We start from the raw sequence: 14,170 nt of genomic DNA, 5'->3' as shown, positions 1-14,170 counted from the left end.
AAATAGGATAGTTTCCCGCTGTCCTACCCTTCACCCAAAGTACCTTGTGAAAGCATATGTTGGACATTTTGGACATATGTTAAAATGGACATTTTCTTCTTTTACTACACTGTCACTGATATTGTGAAGCGTCTTTTTCTATTACAACTATTAGTATTATTTTAGTGACTTGATGCATGGGCATTACCATTTCATTAATTGTTTCTATTATTAGAATTTAACATCTTACCCCACAAAGTATATGGATTTGGTTGTGATTTATATTTTATATTTCTAGGTTTTTGTATCTTCTCTCTTACTTGACAGGTGACAAGATACTCTTGGTAGTCACTACAGAGCCTCCCCCAGAGAGTGGTAGCACCTCCTCCAAGCGTTTCTGTGTGGGACAATTGAAAAACAAGATTACACCATCATCCTATTATAAGTCCTTCCAAACCTTCTTTATTTGTCATCTGGAAAGGTTAAAAAACAGATCATACCAGAACACCCAGACTTGATTGTTTAATTTTTTGTTTTTGCTCCAACAGATGGACAGTTTTTAGACGAACGTAACTTTCAAAACCGTTTTTTAAATTTTTCTCAGGGTGGCTCAGTTGTGACAACAAGATTATGAGGGGATCTCATCATTTCCCTCAGTAAAGAGAAAAAAAGCCAAGAACTTTAGTTAAATGAAAATTGTTTATCTGGTTTCACTTGTATTTGACTTCATGGCAGGAACAGACCTTCCCTCTATAAAAACAGATAAGACATAGTGTCATTACAAAATAGCACAATTTACCTCTATCATCTCTCATAAGCTATGTTTTTCTAAACTTTTCTCTATGTGTAACAGAAGAAACCTTTATGCTCACCCCGTTTTCTCCTCTCTCTCTCTCTCTCTCTCTCTCTCTCTCTCTCTGGGTCGCCCAGGTGGAGTGGTTGAAGAACGAAGAGATAATTGACCCAGCAGAGGACAGGAACTTCTACATCACCATCGACCACAACCTGATCATCAAACAGGCGCGTCTGTCTGACACAGCCAACTACACATGTGTGGCTAAGAACATAGTGGCCAAAAGACGAAGTACTACAGCCACTGTTATTGTTTACGGTAAGTCTGCATGGTTGTGTCTGTGTAGGCCTTCGCATGTGTGAACAAGAAAAAAATGTTTGTCATTAAAAGTTGTGATGTTCTGTTTTTGTGAGTGTAGCTGACATTTTTTTGTCTCACGTTAAGTATTTTACTGATATAACACCTTTTTAAATGCTAGCTGCAGCTACCCAACAACATGTCTGATCGGCCAAGCAAGCTCCTATCTGCCACATTAAATTAGCTCTACTGCAATGCCAACTCACTCTATTTGTGATTGGCCAGATTTTCCCACATCACCCTTGACCTCACCTAATTTAAATCCACCAATCACGCATTCAGTTTTAAATTAGAAGATTTGGGCTTTTCAAATGTCTACGCTTTCAGCCAAGAGTCCCACCATCAAATTAATTGTGCAGCATATGGCATAATAACAGCTGTGAAAATCAACAACAAAAACTTTGACTAGCTCAGTTCTTAGTTGTAGTTTGAATGGAAGGTGATGCTCTTCTCTTGCTGTTTTTCTTTTCTTTTTTACAAAACAAAGACAAAGCTTGTTGAAGAAAATGCATACTATGGCTTGTCTCTTTTTCCATTTTACCAAATGCCAGCCAGATATGCGAGGATAGGAAACATTTTGAGGAAAAGCAATGTATAGCAGAACACACAAGCCATGATTCTCTCAAATATAACACTGTCTATTCACTAGGAGTGTTTCAATCAAAAATAACATGTGCATGTGTGCGTGTTCGATACGGACTGCGAGAGATGGAGTGGTTTGACACTGATGTATCCTTACAGAAATAATTTGTTCAATCTGTGGTTCAATCTTCCTGGCACCACAAGAGCCCAACTGACATTGTTGACAAGGTGAAATAGTAGCGGAAAAAACAGAGGAACATGAAAGGGTAAAATAGAGTAGCTATAGATGGATGGGAGGCAGATCAGGAGACAGGAGAGGCAGAGGAGAACAGAATGGGACAAGGCAAGGTGGGGAAGAAGAAAAAATACATAGAAAAACCTAAGAATATGCTGTAGGTGTAAAAAGAGACTGTTCCTAATTTTATTAGTTACATGCTCTCTGATGATTTGTTTGTAATTGGCGGTTGGAAAAGGAGTGGACACTGTCCACTGGCTACAACTGGGCAGAGACAGAGCTGTTGAGAACTTCCACCCACCTGGGTGTTTTTGTGACTCATTAGAACTTCATACCTGATTTCTCTCTTTCTGCTCTTGTCTTGTCTACCCTTATCTTGGTCCGACCTGTGCTGCCACGAAAACAACAATAATACAGAATAATGAAGGCACAGTCAAGTCTAAACGTGACAGGATGCAGGGACATCTTGTAGAGGTACAAAGAGGGGGAGATTGGAAAAAAAAGATGTACAGAGAGCAACAGAAAGAGAAAAGATGCATCCAGACTTTGGAAGCATGCATGCCTAATCAGGAGCCACAAAAATCAATGATTTCCCATGTTGCCCTCCCTGTTCTTTAGGGTTTAGGGATAAGCAATTTTCAAGAGCATGACAGTTTATGTGTGATTTACCATACAGCTACAAGTGTAGGCATGTGTGTGTCAGCGTGCCCTTCTCTGTGTGTATTAGTGTGAACAGCAGGAAAAAGTGCTACTGTAGCAGCAGCAAAACGTTGCACAAGAATGTGTGTCTGTGTGTGTGTGTGTGTTTGTGTGTGTGTGTGTGTGAGAAAAAAACAGCTGTTCTCACTAAACTTTAACAACCCAGCTTCCTGTCATCTGTAAAACACACACTGAGTCAATCGAGAAAATTTGTGCAATTAAATGAAAAATCACATTAAATCACAGATTTCTCCATTGAGGATGATGTGCTGGGATAGGATTTGAATTCACTCTGCCCATTTTGTTTTATTACAGACCTAGTTTGTTCAAACATCACACAACTTGAGGCATTTGCGTTAGTATGTATACTACAGTTTGTTGTTTAATTCCATTCAAAATACTTTATTTGTTCCTCAAGGGGCGATTTATAAAACAAATATGCATAAACAATGCATTCAAAACATAAAAAGACAACATGAAAATAAAGATATGACAAGAAAAAGTTGAAATGCACAGTGAATGGCAGTCACAGCCCATCACCAGTTTACTATACACAGTGTTTGTGCTTAATGGCCTCTGGAATAAAACCACTCTTCCTATTTGTTCACCTGCAGGAAATCTGAAGATTAGACTAGAAAGCATTAGTTTAGTCATAAGCTAAGTTTCCATCCACTTGTCAATCGAATTATCTAAAGTTTGGTAAAACAACTCATGCGGATAAAGCTAATGAAAGTGTGTTTCCATCCAACGACTTTAAAGTGAATAAAAATGTGTGCGTAATGACATCACATGCTGGTTTGCGATGAAATTGGCATATTGAATTGATTTTAGACGTTTCAAGGTGTTTCCGTTCATTTTCGCACTGAAATGCACAACATTCAAGCAAACCTTTGCGAACAAAGCTTTTCTAGACAAAATGGATCGCACCGTCTACCAACACATGATCAATATCGCAAGTTGTAGTGCTTATGTGCAAGCTGATAGCAACATATCAAGTTATAATAAGAAAACAACGACGCTATCAACACATTGCTGTGATGATGCAGATGCAACCTGTCTTTTATTGTCCCTCCGGCACTGCTGCAAGCCTCTTTTTTTGAGACATTTCTCGCTGTTTGAGAGCCTTCCATTTACTCCGGAGGACGTCCCTCAGCTTGTCCTAACCTTTGTTGGCCATTTCCTTAGCGAGTTCCTGATAAATCAAATTCAAAAAGTCTCTTGTCTCCTCGTCCTTCCACTTACATCTGTCTTTGTTGACACGCGCCATGTGTGCAAACAGAGCGTAAATACAGGGCATTAATTAATTAAAACTTATTCTTCTTCGTTGTGTGGCGGATTGCAACCATAAAATGACCTAAAACCTAATCACAATTCATTACTTTTTCAGCAAATAACATTTCCATCAGCGTTTATCAGATAAGCCGTATATCTACATGATCAAATCTGATGAGACTGAACGTATTCCCTTTGAGTCGATATTCATGACATTCCATCAAATCTTACTGTTTCCACAAGCCAGTTTTCATTCAATATCACTTAATTTGGATAACAACGTGTGGATGGAAACGCAGCTATAGAGGACGTGTGTGGTCATTCATGAGTGGGGTGTGCAAGAGATCTTTTTGTTTAGCGATTGGTTCTTTGGACAAAGGGTAAACTGTAAACCAGCGAATAAGTGAATAAGTTAAAATGCTTTCAACAAAAGAGAAACAACATGAAGTTTTTGTTGTTTTGTTAAAATGGCTGATTAATGCATGTATGGATTACTCCCTAAATGAAGTTACTGATTAAGTGGTTCCCTTGCCACAGTGAACGGTGGTTGGTCGACATGGACGGAGTGGTCGGTGTGTAACAGTCGCTGTGGACGGGGCTTCCAGAAAAGAACCCGCAGTTGCACTAACCCCGCCCCTCTGAATGGAGGACTGCCCTGTGATGGACAGGCCATACAGAAACTACCCTGTACCACACTGTGCACCGGTAAGTCTATTCTAGTTTCATTCAGATTTATTTAGTTAGTGCCATTTTGTTTTGGTAGACTCTACTGTATCCAGATCACTCTATCCATACTGTAGTGTACCTTTGTTTAGTTTTTCTCTTTTACTCTGTGGGCCCACATTTCCTTCTTTCTTCTGAATTCCACTTCTGTTATTTTTTGTACTTTCCTGCCCTATATATGCTACACTTTGGGGACTGGGACATAATTGAGGGCATTGTACTCTTTTTGTTCTCTTTTTCTCCCTTGTCTTTTTTGTGTTTCTTATTCTCCTGGCTCCTTTTCCTATCCTTTCCTTCTAGTTGACGGTGTGTGGACAGAGTGGAGTAAGTGGTCGGCCTGTGGGACGGAGTGTACCCAGTGGAGAAGGAGGGAGTGCAACAACCCGGCACCTAAAAACGGAGGAAAGGACTGTGAGGGACTGGTCCTCCAGTCCCAGAACTGTACCGACGGACTCTGTATGCAAAGTGAGTTGATGATAATGAACCTTCCAGAGCAGAAGCATTGATGTACTCTTCTAAAAGTATTGAAGGTGTGTCATAGATCATACCTAACCATGAAATATGAGTTTGCCGATTCGAACAAATACCTTGCAGCGTCTGCTTCAGATGTGAATTGAGTTGAAGGGGCATTGAAGGAAGGCCATTGCGGTGGAGATAGATGGTGAGAACAGGAGCGGGTGAAGCATAACATGACAATTGAATGGGTTCATTTATAACCTTATTGAGGAACCCATAACTAAATATAGTGTGAATAAAATTAAACCTTAGTGATGTTGTAATGTTAGCAATAAACTTAGGTCAGCTGATAGATAATGTAGCTGTAATCTCTATACTGAAGAAAAAAATCAGTCTTGAATAAAACATCAATCCAGTTATTGACAACCCAATTACATTTGAATTACAGTTAGTGTCCAGCTAAAGCAATTAAGTCAGTAGGCTTTGGCCGGCTTGTTAACATGGTGCTGAGAGACGTTGGACCTTGGACACACGTCATTCATAATCATACTTCATCTTTCTGCTAGCTTGCGTTGTAGTAAAGTTTGGCAGTTTTCCTCTCATTGTTCTCGTCCTTCTCATTTCTCACCTCTTTATTTACATTTTTCTTCCGACTGCTCCCCCTCTTCTTCGGTCCTTTTATTTCACTTTCCAGTCCTTCAGCAGCCACTGCTTTTTTCTCGTTGCATTAAGTCTTCTATCCTCAGTTCCATCTTTCTTGCCTCTTTCTCTCAGACCCTTATTGTGATTTGCTCTTGCTCTGCTTCACACATGCACTTTATTCTTCTGTGCACATTGTCGATGACTTATAGAAAGGTTTTTGAATGTGATCATGACTCACCTTAGTTTTCCCTTTTTTGTGCATTGCTCAAGTCACAAACAACTGTTTTATAAGGAAAGTAATGATAGATAATTATGTGGAACAATCAACCCCCCCCCCCTCCCATCCCACCCTCCCAACAGAATGCAATGATTTCTGACAAATAAAAAAAAAGTGGTGAATTTAAAAACCGCATGGAAACTGTGGGTTGAGTCATAATGGCACAAATATAGCAGCAGCAATTTTTTCCAAGGTGGAGGCAATTATATTTGTTGACTTGTAGGAATAGTGCTTGTTACTACCTGTGCTCAGAGAAATTGGTAGACAAGCATTTGACAGAGAGCGAGAGAGAGAGAAAGAAAGAGAGAGAGCTATAGAGAAAGAGAGAGGAAGTGTGAGAGAGGGAGAGACCTGTCAAAGTGCATAGAAGAGAGAACAGGATATAGTCATTTTTGACACAGGGCTTAAAAATTATCCCATCAATTCTCATTGGCCTTTCCTTTCACATAACATGGCAGGCATAGAGAGATTTTTTCCTCCATAGTGAAAATTATGTAGGAAACATTTCTTGCTGAAGTCAAAATTGATCCGGTCTTTATCCTTCGTGTTCCACTTCCCGGGATTGCTCCGATGCTGCAGAAAATTCCGCCGGATGCATGTATTTTCCGTTTCCTTCCACTTTCTTTTTGTTTGAATTTTTAATTCGGTGGACATATTTTGGTTTTATTGTTGACTGCTGTTCAGATCTCTGCATGGTAAATTGAGACAGCTAGCTAAACTATCTGTCCAATCTGAGTTTTCTCTCACATGACTTCTTTGCAGTGGCTCTGTGCAAGGTTTAGCACCGCCCATGACGATTCTGATTGGTTTAAAGAACTGGCGTTAAACCAGAGCCCGTTTTACTCCCATCTCCGGATGCTATGTGGAGTAACCAGACACTCCTTCAGTTCCCTTTGGACGAGGGTCTGGCAAAGCAAGACTAAAATTGACCAAACCTTACAATCAAGAAAAATTCTGCTGCCTAAAACTTTAATAAAATTATAGTTGTCTACATTGGCTGAGGCACTCCCATAGTCTTATTGACAGACACTTGTGTCCAGCAGCCATATTTATGTAAATTATATGTTAACTTTTATTTTACCTGATGGTGTCTTGAGATTAAACATCTGTTTTGCAAGGAGTCTTGGCCAAAATGGCAAACACTTTCAGCCTAACATACTTACATAGGTCTCTTTTCAGAGAATAACTGTTGCATAAAATCTACAAAATCTCTTATGTATTTTATGATTCCAGTTTTTTATGTTGTAGTAATTGGTAATTTTGTATGTCCTTTAATGCATAAATGATATATATTTTTGATCTTTCACACTTAGTTTTTGTTGTCTATCTTTAACTCAATTACATTGCTGCCTATTGCCTATAATTTGAATCTCAATTAGACATTTCTGGTTAAATAAAGGTTGAATAAGTCACAAGCACAAGTCAGAAATCTACTTTATCAGTGAGGACAAAGCCTTCAGCCAAGTGAGCTGTTGCTTTGTGAGGGACTTCTCTCTGCAGCCTAAGGGGAGTGGATAGCCCTGATGATTTAATTTATGGTCTCTGTCATAAGCAGTGGAATAATATTATATAATCCCTCAAAAAGCTTTTTCCTCTATAGCCACACTATTGACAGGAGTTACTGTATGTGCAGAGCCCTGCCCACTCCTTACGCAGTGTGTTATATACTGTCTATGCTCTATCAAAAGGATCCCCTGAGGTATGTGGGGCCTCAGGGAATGGGATATAACCTAGAGAGGTATAGATTTAGCCTCATTTCCCCTGATTGATTTTCTGTCTTTAAAATGACTCCACAGACGTGGTTTTATGTCAGCACTTATGTTTCAGCTGTTTCCTGTACCATTTACAGGAATCCATGAACTCTGTGTGTGTGTGTGTGTGTGTGTGTGTCTGTGTGTGTGTGGTTATTTAGAGGGGATATCAGTATGCACAGCATTTTATAGGTAGAGTATATGTGAAAGGCTTGAAGTGATTCATGGACCGTTCTTCCATTTGGTTTATGAATGATGGATCTTTTAAAATGTGATCTTTACACGGGCAGAAAATGGTTCATTGCTGGTATCCAATTGGCCAGTTTCAGCAACAGTTTTATGTTGGTTCACATTAGTAAAGCATACAAATGTTTATGCTGCATAACTGAAGATATAAACTGCAATCTTAGTTTCTGTATTGTTTATGTTGCATATGTGTCTCACATTTTGAACACCAGGTCTTTGGAAATCAATTTAATGGGAAAAAATACAACAGTGGTTAGTTGTTGGTTTTAAAATGATTCACTTTTAGGGTTTCAGGGTTGTGAATTAACTGATAATATAAATGGGGAGTTCATGTTTTAGATAGTGGTCTGTAATTGACTTTGTGCTCAAAAAGCACTTCACTCCACTCTCCCTCCTTTTCTCTTTCTCATTCTCTCTCCACCAACACGTCCCGCCTCTCTATTCATCTCTTCCTACGTCTCTCGCTGCCCTTTTTCTAAAGTTGTCCTGTTAAATCCTGAGAGGTAGAAATCCATTTGACCTCCCTTCTGCCCTGCGTGGAGTGCCTCCTCTCTTTTTGTGTTTATGTGTTTATCAATGTGTGAGTCTGTATAAATGTGTGTGTGTCTTCTTGTGATAGAAGTTCAAGGCCTTTCTCATTTATTTTCTTTTTTGTTTTAGTTGTTTGTGTTTTTGTCTCTCCTGGCCTGTTGACATTTTTCTGACACATCGATCAGGATTCTTGGAACAGATTCAGTCAGAGCTCCACTGTGTCATCCTTGAGAGCATGACATTTCACTCACTACCTACCGTGTGTGTGAGTCTTTGTGTGTGTTTGTGTGTTGTAATATAACAGTACCTCCGAAGCAAATACAATCTGCTGTGTAGTCTCTAAAACCACAAGTAAAAGTAATCACTAGAGATAGCTGTTATGTAACTTTAGTGCTGTGAAAGGACATTGAAGCGTGTTTGTGTTGTATTATACAAAGCGATCAGCAGTGTCAGCAGGTACTGCAGAGCATCAAAGGAGCCATCTCCTCATTGAAAGCTCTACTCATCCCAATTTAGTTTCTTCTCATTGTGGATTCTAATCGTTTCACTTTGTCGTATTGTTTCCTGCACTGCTTGTTAGCCATTTTCTTAAACGTTTTGTCCTCATCTGTGCCGTCTTTTGTTTTCATAATGCTTGGGTTAGCTTTAACTAAATCCGTTTTGCTTCATTCTCCTGCCATCATGTTTTCCTAATTGTTTGAACGATTGTGTTCTAATTGGAACATTATAAGTTTCTGTCATGGCATGTTGCTCCTACTGTCATCACTAATTCAGACATTAATAATAAAAGGCATTTATTAGATGCAGTCATTTGCAAAGTCATTTAATACATGAATAAGAAATTTGATAAAACCAAGCTGAAACATGGGGATTCATGCCAATAACCATCTTGAATTATATGGCTAACCAAATTCCGGTAACCTTAAAACTCCTGAGCCATGTAGCTGACCCCCCCCCCCCCCCGCATAGCTTAAAAGAAACACCCCAACATGCTTGTCAACTGCTTGCATGTATGAATGCATGCATGTATGTTTATAGTTTTCACATCACCTCGATTAACCTTGTCATTTTTACTTGGCCTCTGATGATGATCAGTGTGTCTTGTACGTCCAGTTGGTCTGGCAAGAAGCTTTTAAGCGCACCATGTTGCTGTGTTTGCCTTTATCAATTATACACTAGCACTTCAATTATACATTTGTGCATCAGCAGTTCGTCTGTGTCATAGACCTTCTGTCTGACTAAGTGAACCACTCAGTATGACACAGCAAAATCCGTCTTATAGACACTAGGGTTTCTCAATGTATCCTTTTTCCTTTTTTAATAAGAATTAATAAGCTTTTTTTCTAAAGTTAATGTAGGAGAGCAGCAAAGTAAGAAAGACGTAAGAAAGATTCAAACTTTAACTTTTGTTTTGTCCATGTTTGTCCCATTTTATTTGACTTATTTGTTTGATTTTGATTGTTGTGTTCCTCTCCCTTCCTCCATCCATTCCACCATCCCCTTCTTTTCTCATCCCAAGGTTCAGTGTTTCAGAAGTCCACTGAGCCCAAAGAAAAGAGTGATTTGGGAATCCCATGTAAGTTGATGTTTTATGTTTTATCATCATCCAATTTGTCTTACTCATCTTAGTGTTTCTTTCTTTAATTGAGCTTTGACCTTTGGCTCATACATTGGGTTTTATTAATACATGTCATTTTGATACCTGTGCAATAATTGCTGTGAACATCAACCAACAATCTTCAAAGAGTTGCTTCACTAGTGTTAAAACTTCAGTCATGGTAGATTAATCATCAACACCGCTGCTTGTACGATGGAACCATGAGCCTATGTACTCTTACCAAATGATTGAAGGTGGATGTTTCTTTACACTTAGATATACAGTATATAGCTGTAGTTTTACGGTTATTTTATGTTTCTCCAGGTATTAACAGCAGAAAACCCCAATTTTGTGTTTTCCTTCTTCAAAATACAGCTTGAAACTCTAAAAATGTTCTATATACTGCAGTTAAACTTAAACTGTAGAAAACAGAAAGACAAGAATGCCAGTCGCAAAGAGAAGCGATCAATACAAATATTACAATCACAGGTTATGCCTTGAAGCATAGCTAACTTTCTGTGATACATTAAGTCATATTTTATTCTTATTTTTCACGTACCTTTATATTTTACTTTACTAAAACATAATCCGTCTGTAGTGCAGGATCCCTGAGTTGTGTCTGGAAAGTGAATGCACCATAGCGGTGACAGATTCCCTTAATTAACTTAATTCTTTCTTTCTTCCTGTCTGATAGCCGTGAATCGATTCAGCACCAGTTCACTTGATTCACAATTTGTGTAGTTTGTTGCAGCTGCGGTCATTTTGGAGAGAAGCCAGCCAGCTTTGGATTATTGCCAAAGTAGGCACTTTGCCTTAGTTCTGAACACTACAGTGTGTGTTTACAAGCGGATTGTCTCACGGTGGAGCAAGGTTCAACCACAGACACTGATCTGAGGCAATCTTTGATTCGGTTTCAGGGATTTGACCTTTTGACCGTCTTTGAAGTGTAATACAAATGAATGATTGCTTTGTTGAATAAGCCCTTCAATATCATTTTTAGAAGAAAAAATAATAATTACTGATCACCTGGCAAGAGGAATACTTCTTTTTTTTAAAGAATTAAAGCTACTGAATTAGCATGAGAGACGCGTTTAAACGCAGATGATAATCGGGTGTAAAACACATGTATACTGTACTTGCTATCCTTCTTTCTTCCTATCTTGCTAGCTTCCTCTCTTTCTTTCCATCTCTGTCACTTGTTTTCTTAAAATGACAATGAGAAAGACAAATACTAATTGAGACATGCAAGATGGAAAAGACCTTTGCCATTTAATATCATCTTGATTTTATGTTCTTCTCTCATTGCAGGAACTCTCGTTTTATCTTCAAAGCAATCTATAAGTGTCTCTGATGCGTTCTAATAACTCTTGTTTAAGGTCTGCTGAAGCAGTGTCATCATCCCAGTGTGCGTTGTGAGATGACTGGTCCCAGACAGATACAGACAGAACTACAGATGAGCTATAGAGGCACTCATTGCTCATTTACCAGACTCTCACTCTGGTTGTAATAGTCGAAAATACAGTCAGTAAGATGAGCATTGGGAGGTTGCATGAGTGTTTATGAGACTCACTAATCACCAAGCTGGAGTTTGACTACACATATTAATGTAATGTAGAACTCAAATAATAATTTCAGCTTTTGCATATCCACGTGGGGCAGCCCAAACGTGTCAACACAACCACCAGCGGACACCCGGTGTATTATAAACAGAACAGTGGACAGCGGACACCCCTGCTGTCCATGTCCTGTCCATATCAGGGCCTTAAGTCACATTACAAATGCAATACTGACATTTGATCCAAATCTGGTTTGACATCCAATAGCTGTGTTGGCAAAATCTGATTCCACATCCACACATCTACATCCAAAGCATAAACCATGGATGTACGGTATCTGCAGGGGGGTGATAGGATATTTGGTCAATACCCGGTGTGGGATTTCTATTTCCATATCATAGCTACCTGCTCGTATTCTCTTTTGAGAATAGCAACAGGGATTTTTAGACAATGCCCATTGTCTCCTAAAAGTAGGTTCTTGAATCTAAAACAAATCAGACCTGATTGTCCCTAAGTCTAAAACTCATCTTGATCACAACATGGTCATCTGTGTGGGTCATTCACTTAAGGTAAATGTTACATTTAAAGTCATTATGGTCACATCGCAGTCACATGTAGACTTTGTCAAATGTATGAAGTTTGAACACCTTTACCCATAAGCCAAAAAAGCGACTAAACAGCATTATTATTATCACTGCTGTATTTTGCATTTGCACACTAAGTTGCTAGCTTACTTGTCTCTTTTAAAGGATGTAACACGACTTAGCTTAAGGCAATGAGAAGGGTGGGAGGTGGCTGAACTGTAGATCTGTGTGCAGGTAAACAGCTTCTGCCAGTATTTTGTCATTCATATTTGTGCCCAGCAGACCCTAAAACTCTCTGACCGTCCCTCTTCCTTTCGCCTCTGCCTGTTACTGTACTTAGAGTGGATGACATGTGTGAGTGCAGTATGGGTGGTGTTTGCATGTTTGTGCAAAGCAAGATCAAAAAGGCAGTTGAATGAGTTTCAAGTGGTGATTGTCCACAGCTCTGCTTTGGAGACGGATCACAGAGAAGATAGAGACGAGCTAAGCTGAGCTCTCCTTGTTTTCCTCTTCTTTAAATCCTCTCCGTGACAGACTGGACAGACTCCGAGAATGACAAAAAGCTCAACCAATCGATAGACAGCGGGGGCTTCTGTTCCGATAGCCCATGTGTGTTATCAACTGTGTGTGTGAAAGAGAGAGTGTGTGTATAATTCCTGCAATTTACAGAGCCCCAAACCTTTATTAGTCACACACTTAGGCACATAACTGTATGTGACCGAATTACAAGTATTGCCTATGACAATGGCTATTATTTTTGGGGCACAGTGAGTCACAGCATCAGTTAGTCCAAACACACTAACAAACACACACACACACACACACACACACACACACACACAGACATACACACACACACACACACACACACACACACACACACACACACACACACACACACACACACACACACACATACTAGCTCACATAATCACCCAGACGGTACTCCAAACAAACGGTATGGTACGTGCACAGTGAAAAAAACATTTTTGGTTCTGCAACTGATGATTGTTTGGCTTTGATCAAACAAAAATAGGCACAAGACAGTAACACTGAACAGTGTGTTTACACTGTGCGATGTTACCAAAATGTCTTGCTCTAGGAAGGTAACACTGTCATGTCCACCTCAGCATCACATTCCCTAATGTAAAATACCAAGATTTTTTAAACCATCATGACTATCTCATGTCTTGGCTAGTAGTACATGCATACACAAGCAGGCAAAGTCATGTACACATACATACATGGAAGAAGAACAGTAAATGTATGGCAAATGACATTGAATGCAGATAGCAAGTGAAAGAAGGAGACTGTCAGTGATTTATTTTGCCAGAGATGTTAAGGACTACACACTTTGACAGTTACATATGGGAGTAAGGATGTTTTATAAGGGGCAGTCTCGCTTACTGTACATACTCATACAAACTGTCTCCATGTCAGCTGTCCGCAAAATTCTAAGTAACCTCTCCAAGTTTCTTTTTCCTGCGTTTGCTAACACCGGTGTGTGTGTGTGTGTGTGTGTGTGTGGGGGGGGGGGGGGGGGGGGGGGGGGGGGGGGGGCAGGTTTAGCTACATTTAAGGGGACCAAAAACTGTGAAAACAGTACACTTATGGGGACCTGACAGCTTTGTGGGGACAAAATGCTGGTCCCCATACCGTTAAAGGGCTTTTTGAGGACTAAGACTTGGTTTTAGGAGTAGGGTTAGAGTTAGGTTATGGTTAGGGTAAGGGTGAGGGTGAGGGTTAGGCATTTAGGTTTGATGGTTAAGGTTAGGGTAAGGGGCTAGGGAATGCATTATGTCAATGACTGGTCCCCACAAAGATAGCCAGACACGACGGGATGTGCGTGCGTGTGTGTGTGTGTGTGTGTGTGTGAGTGTTTATTCAATT

General features: G+C 39.7%; 1 protein-coding gene across 2 annotated transcripts in view; it reads left to right on the top strand.

Annotated features, from left to right (window-relative positions):
- LOC117944715 (netrin receptor UNC5C-like) overlaps window positions 1-14,170 on the top strand; it is a 177,403-nt gene that overhangs the window by 134,577 nt on the left and 28,656 nt on the right. Inside the window, exons 5-8 of one of the 2 annotated variants that reach the window (XM_034871786.1) lie at window positions 910-1,090; window positions 4,455-4,622; window positions 4,941-5,105; window positions 10,063-10,119. In XM_034871786.1, coding sequence (XP_034727677.1) covers window positions 910-1,090; window positions 4,455-4,622; window positions 4,941-5,105; window positions 10,063-10,119 — 571 coding nt within the window. The remainder of the gene's footprint in view (window positions 1-909; window positions 1,091-4,454; window positions 4,623-4,940; window positions 5,106-10,062; window positions 10,120-14,170) is intronic. The other variant, XM_034871788.1, reaches the window with a different exon arrangement.

Source organism: Etheostoma cragini, chromosome 5 (genome assembly GCF_013103735.1).
Source record: "Etheostoma cragini isolate CJK2018 chromosome 5, CSU_Ecrag_1.0, whole genome shotgun sequence".
NCBI lineage: Eukaryota > Metazoa > Chordata > Actinopteri > Perciformes > Percidae > Etheostoma > Etheostoma cragini.
This window is presented reverse-complemented; position numbering and strand designations above follow the sequence as displayed.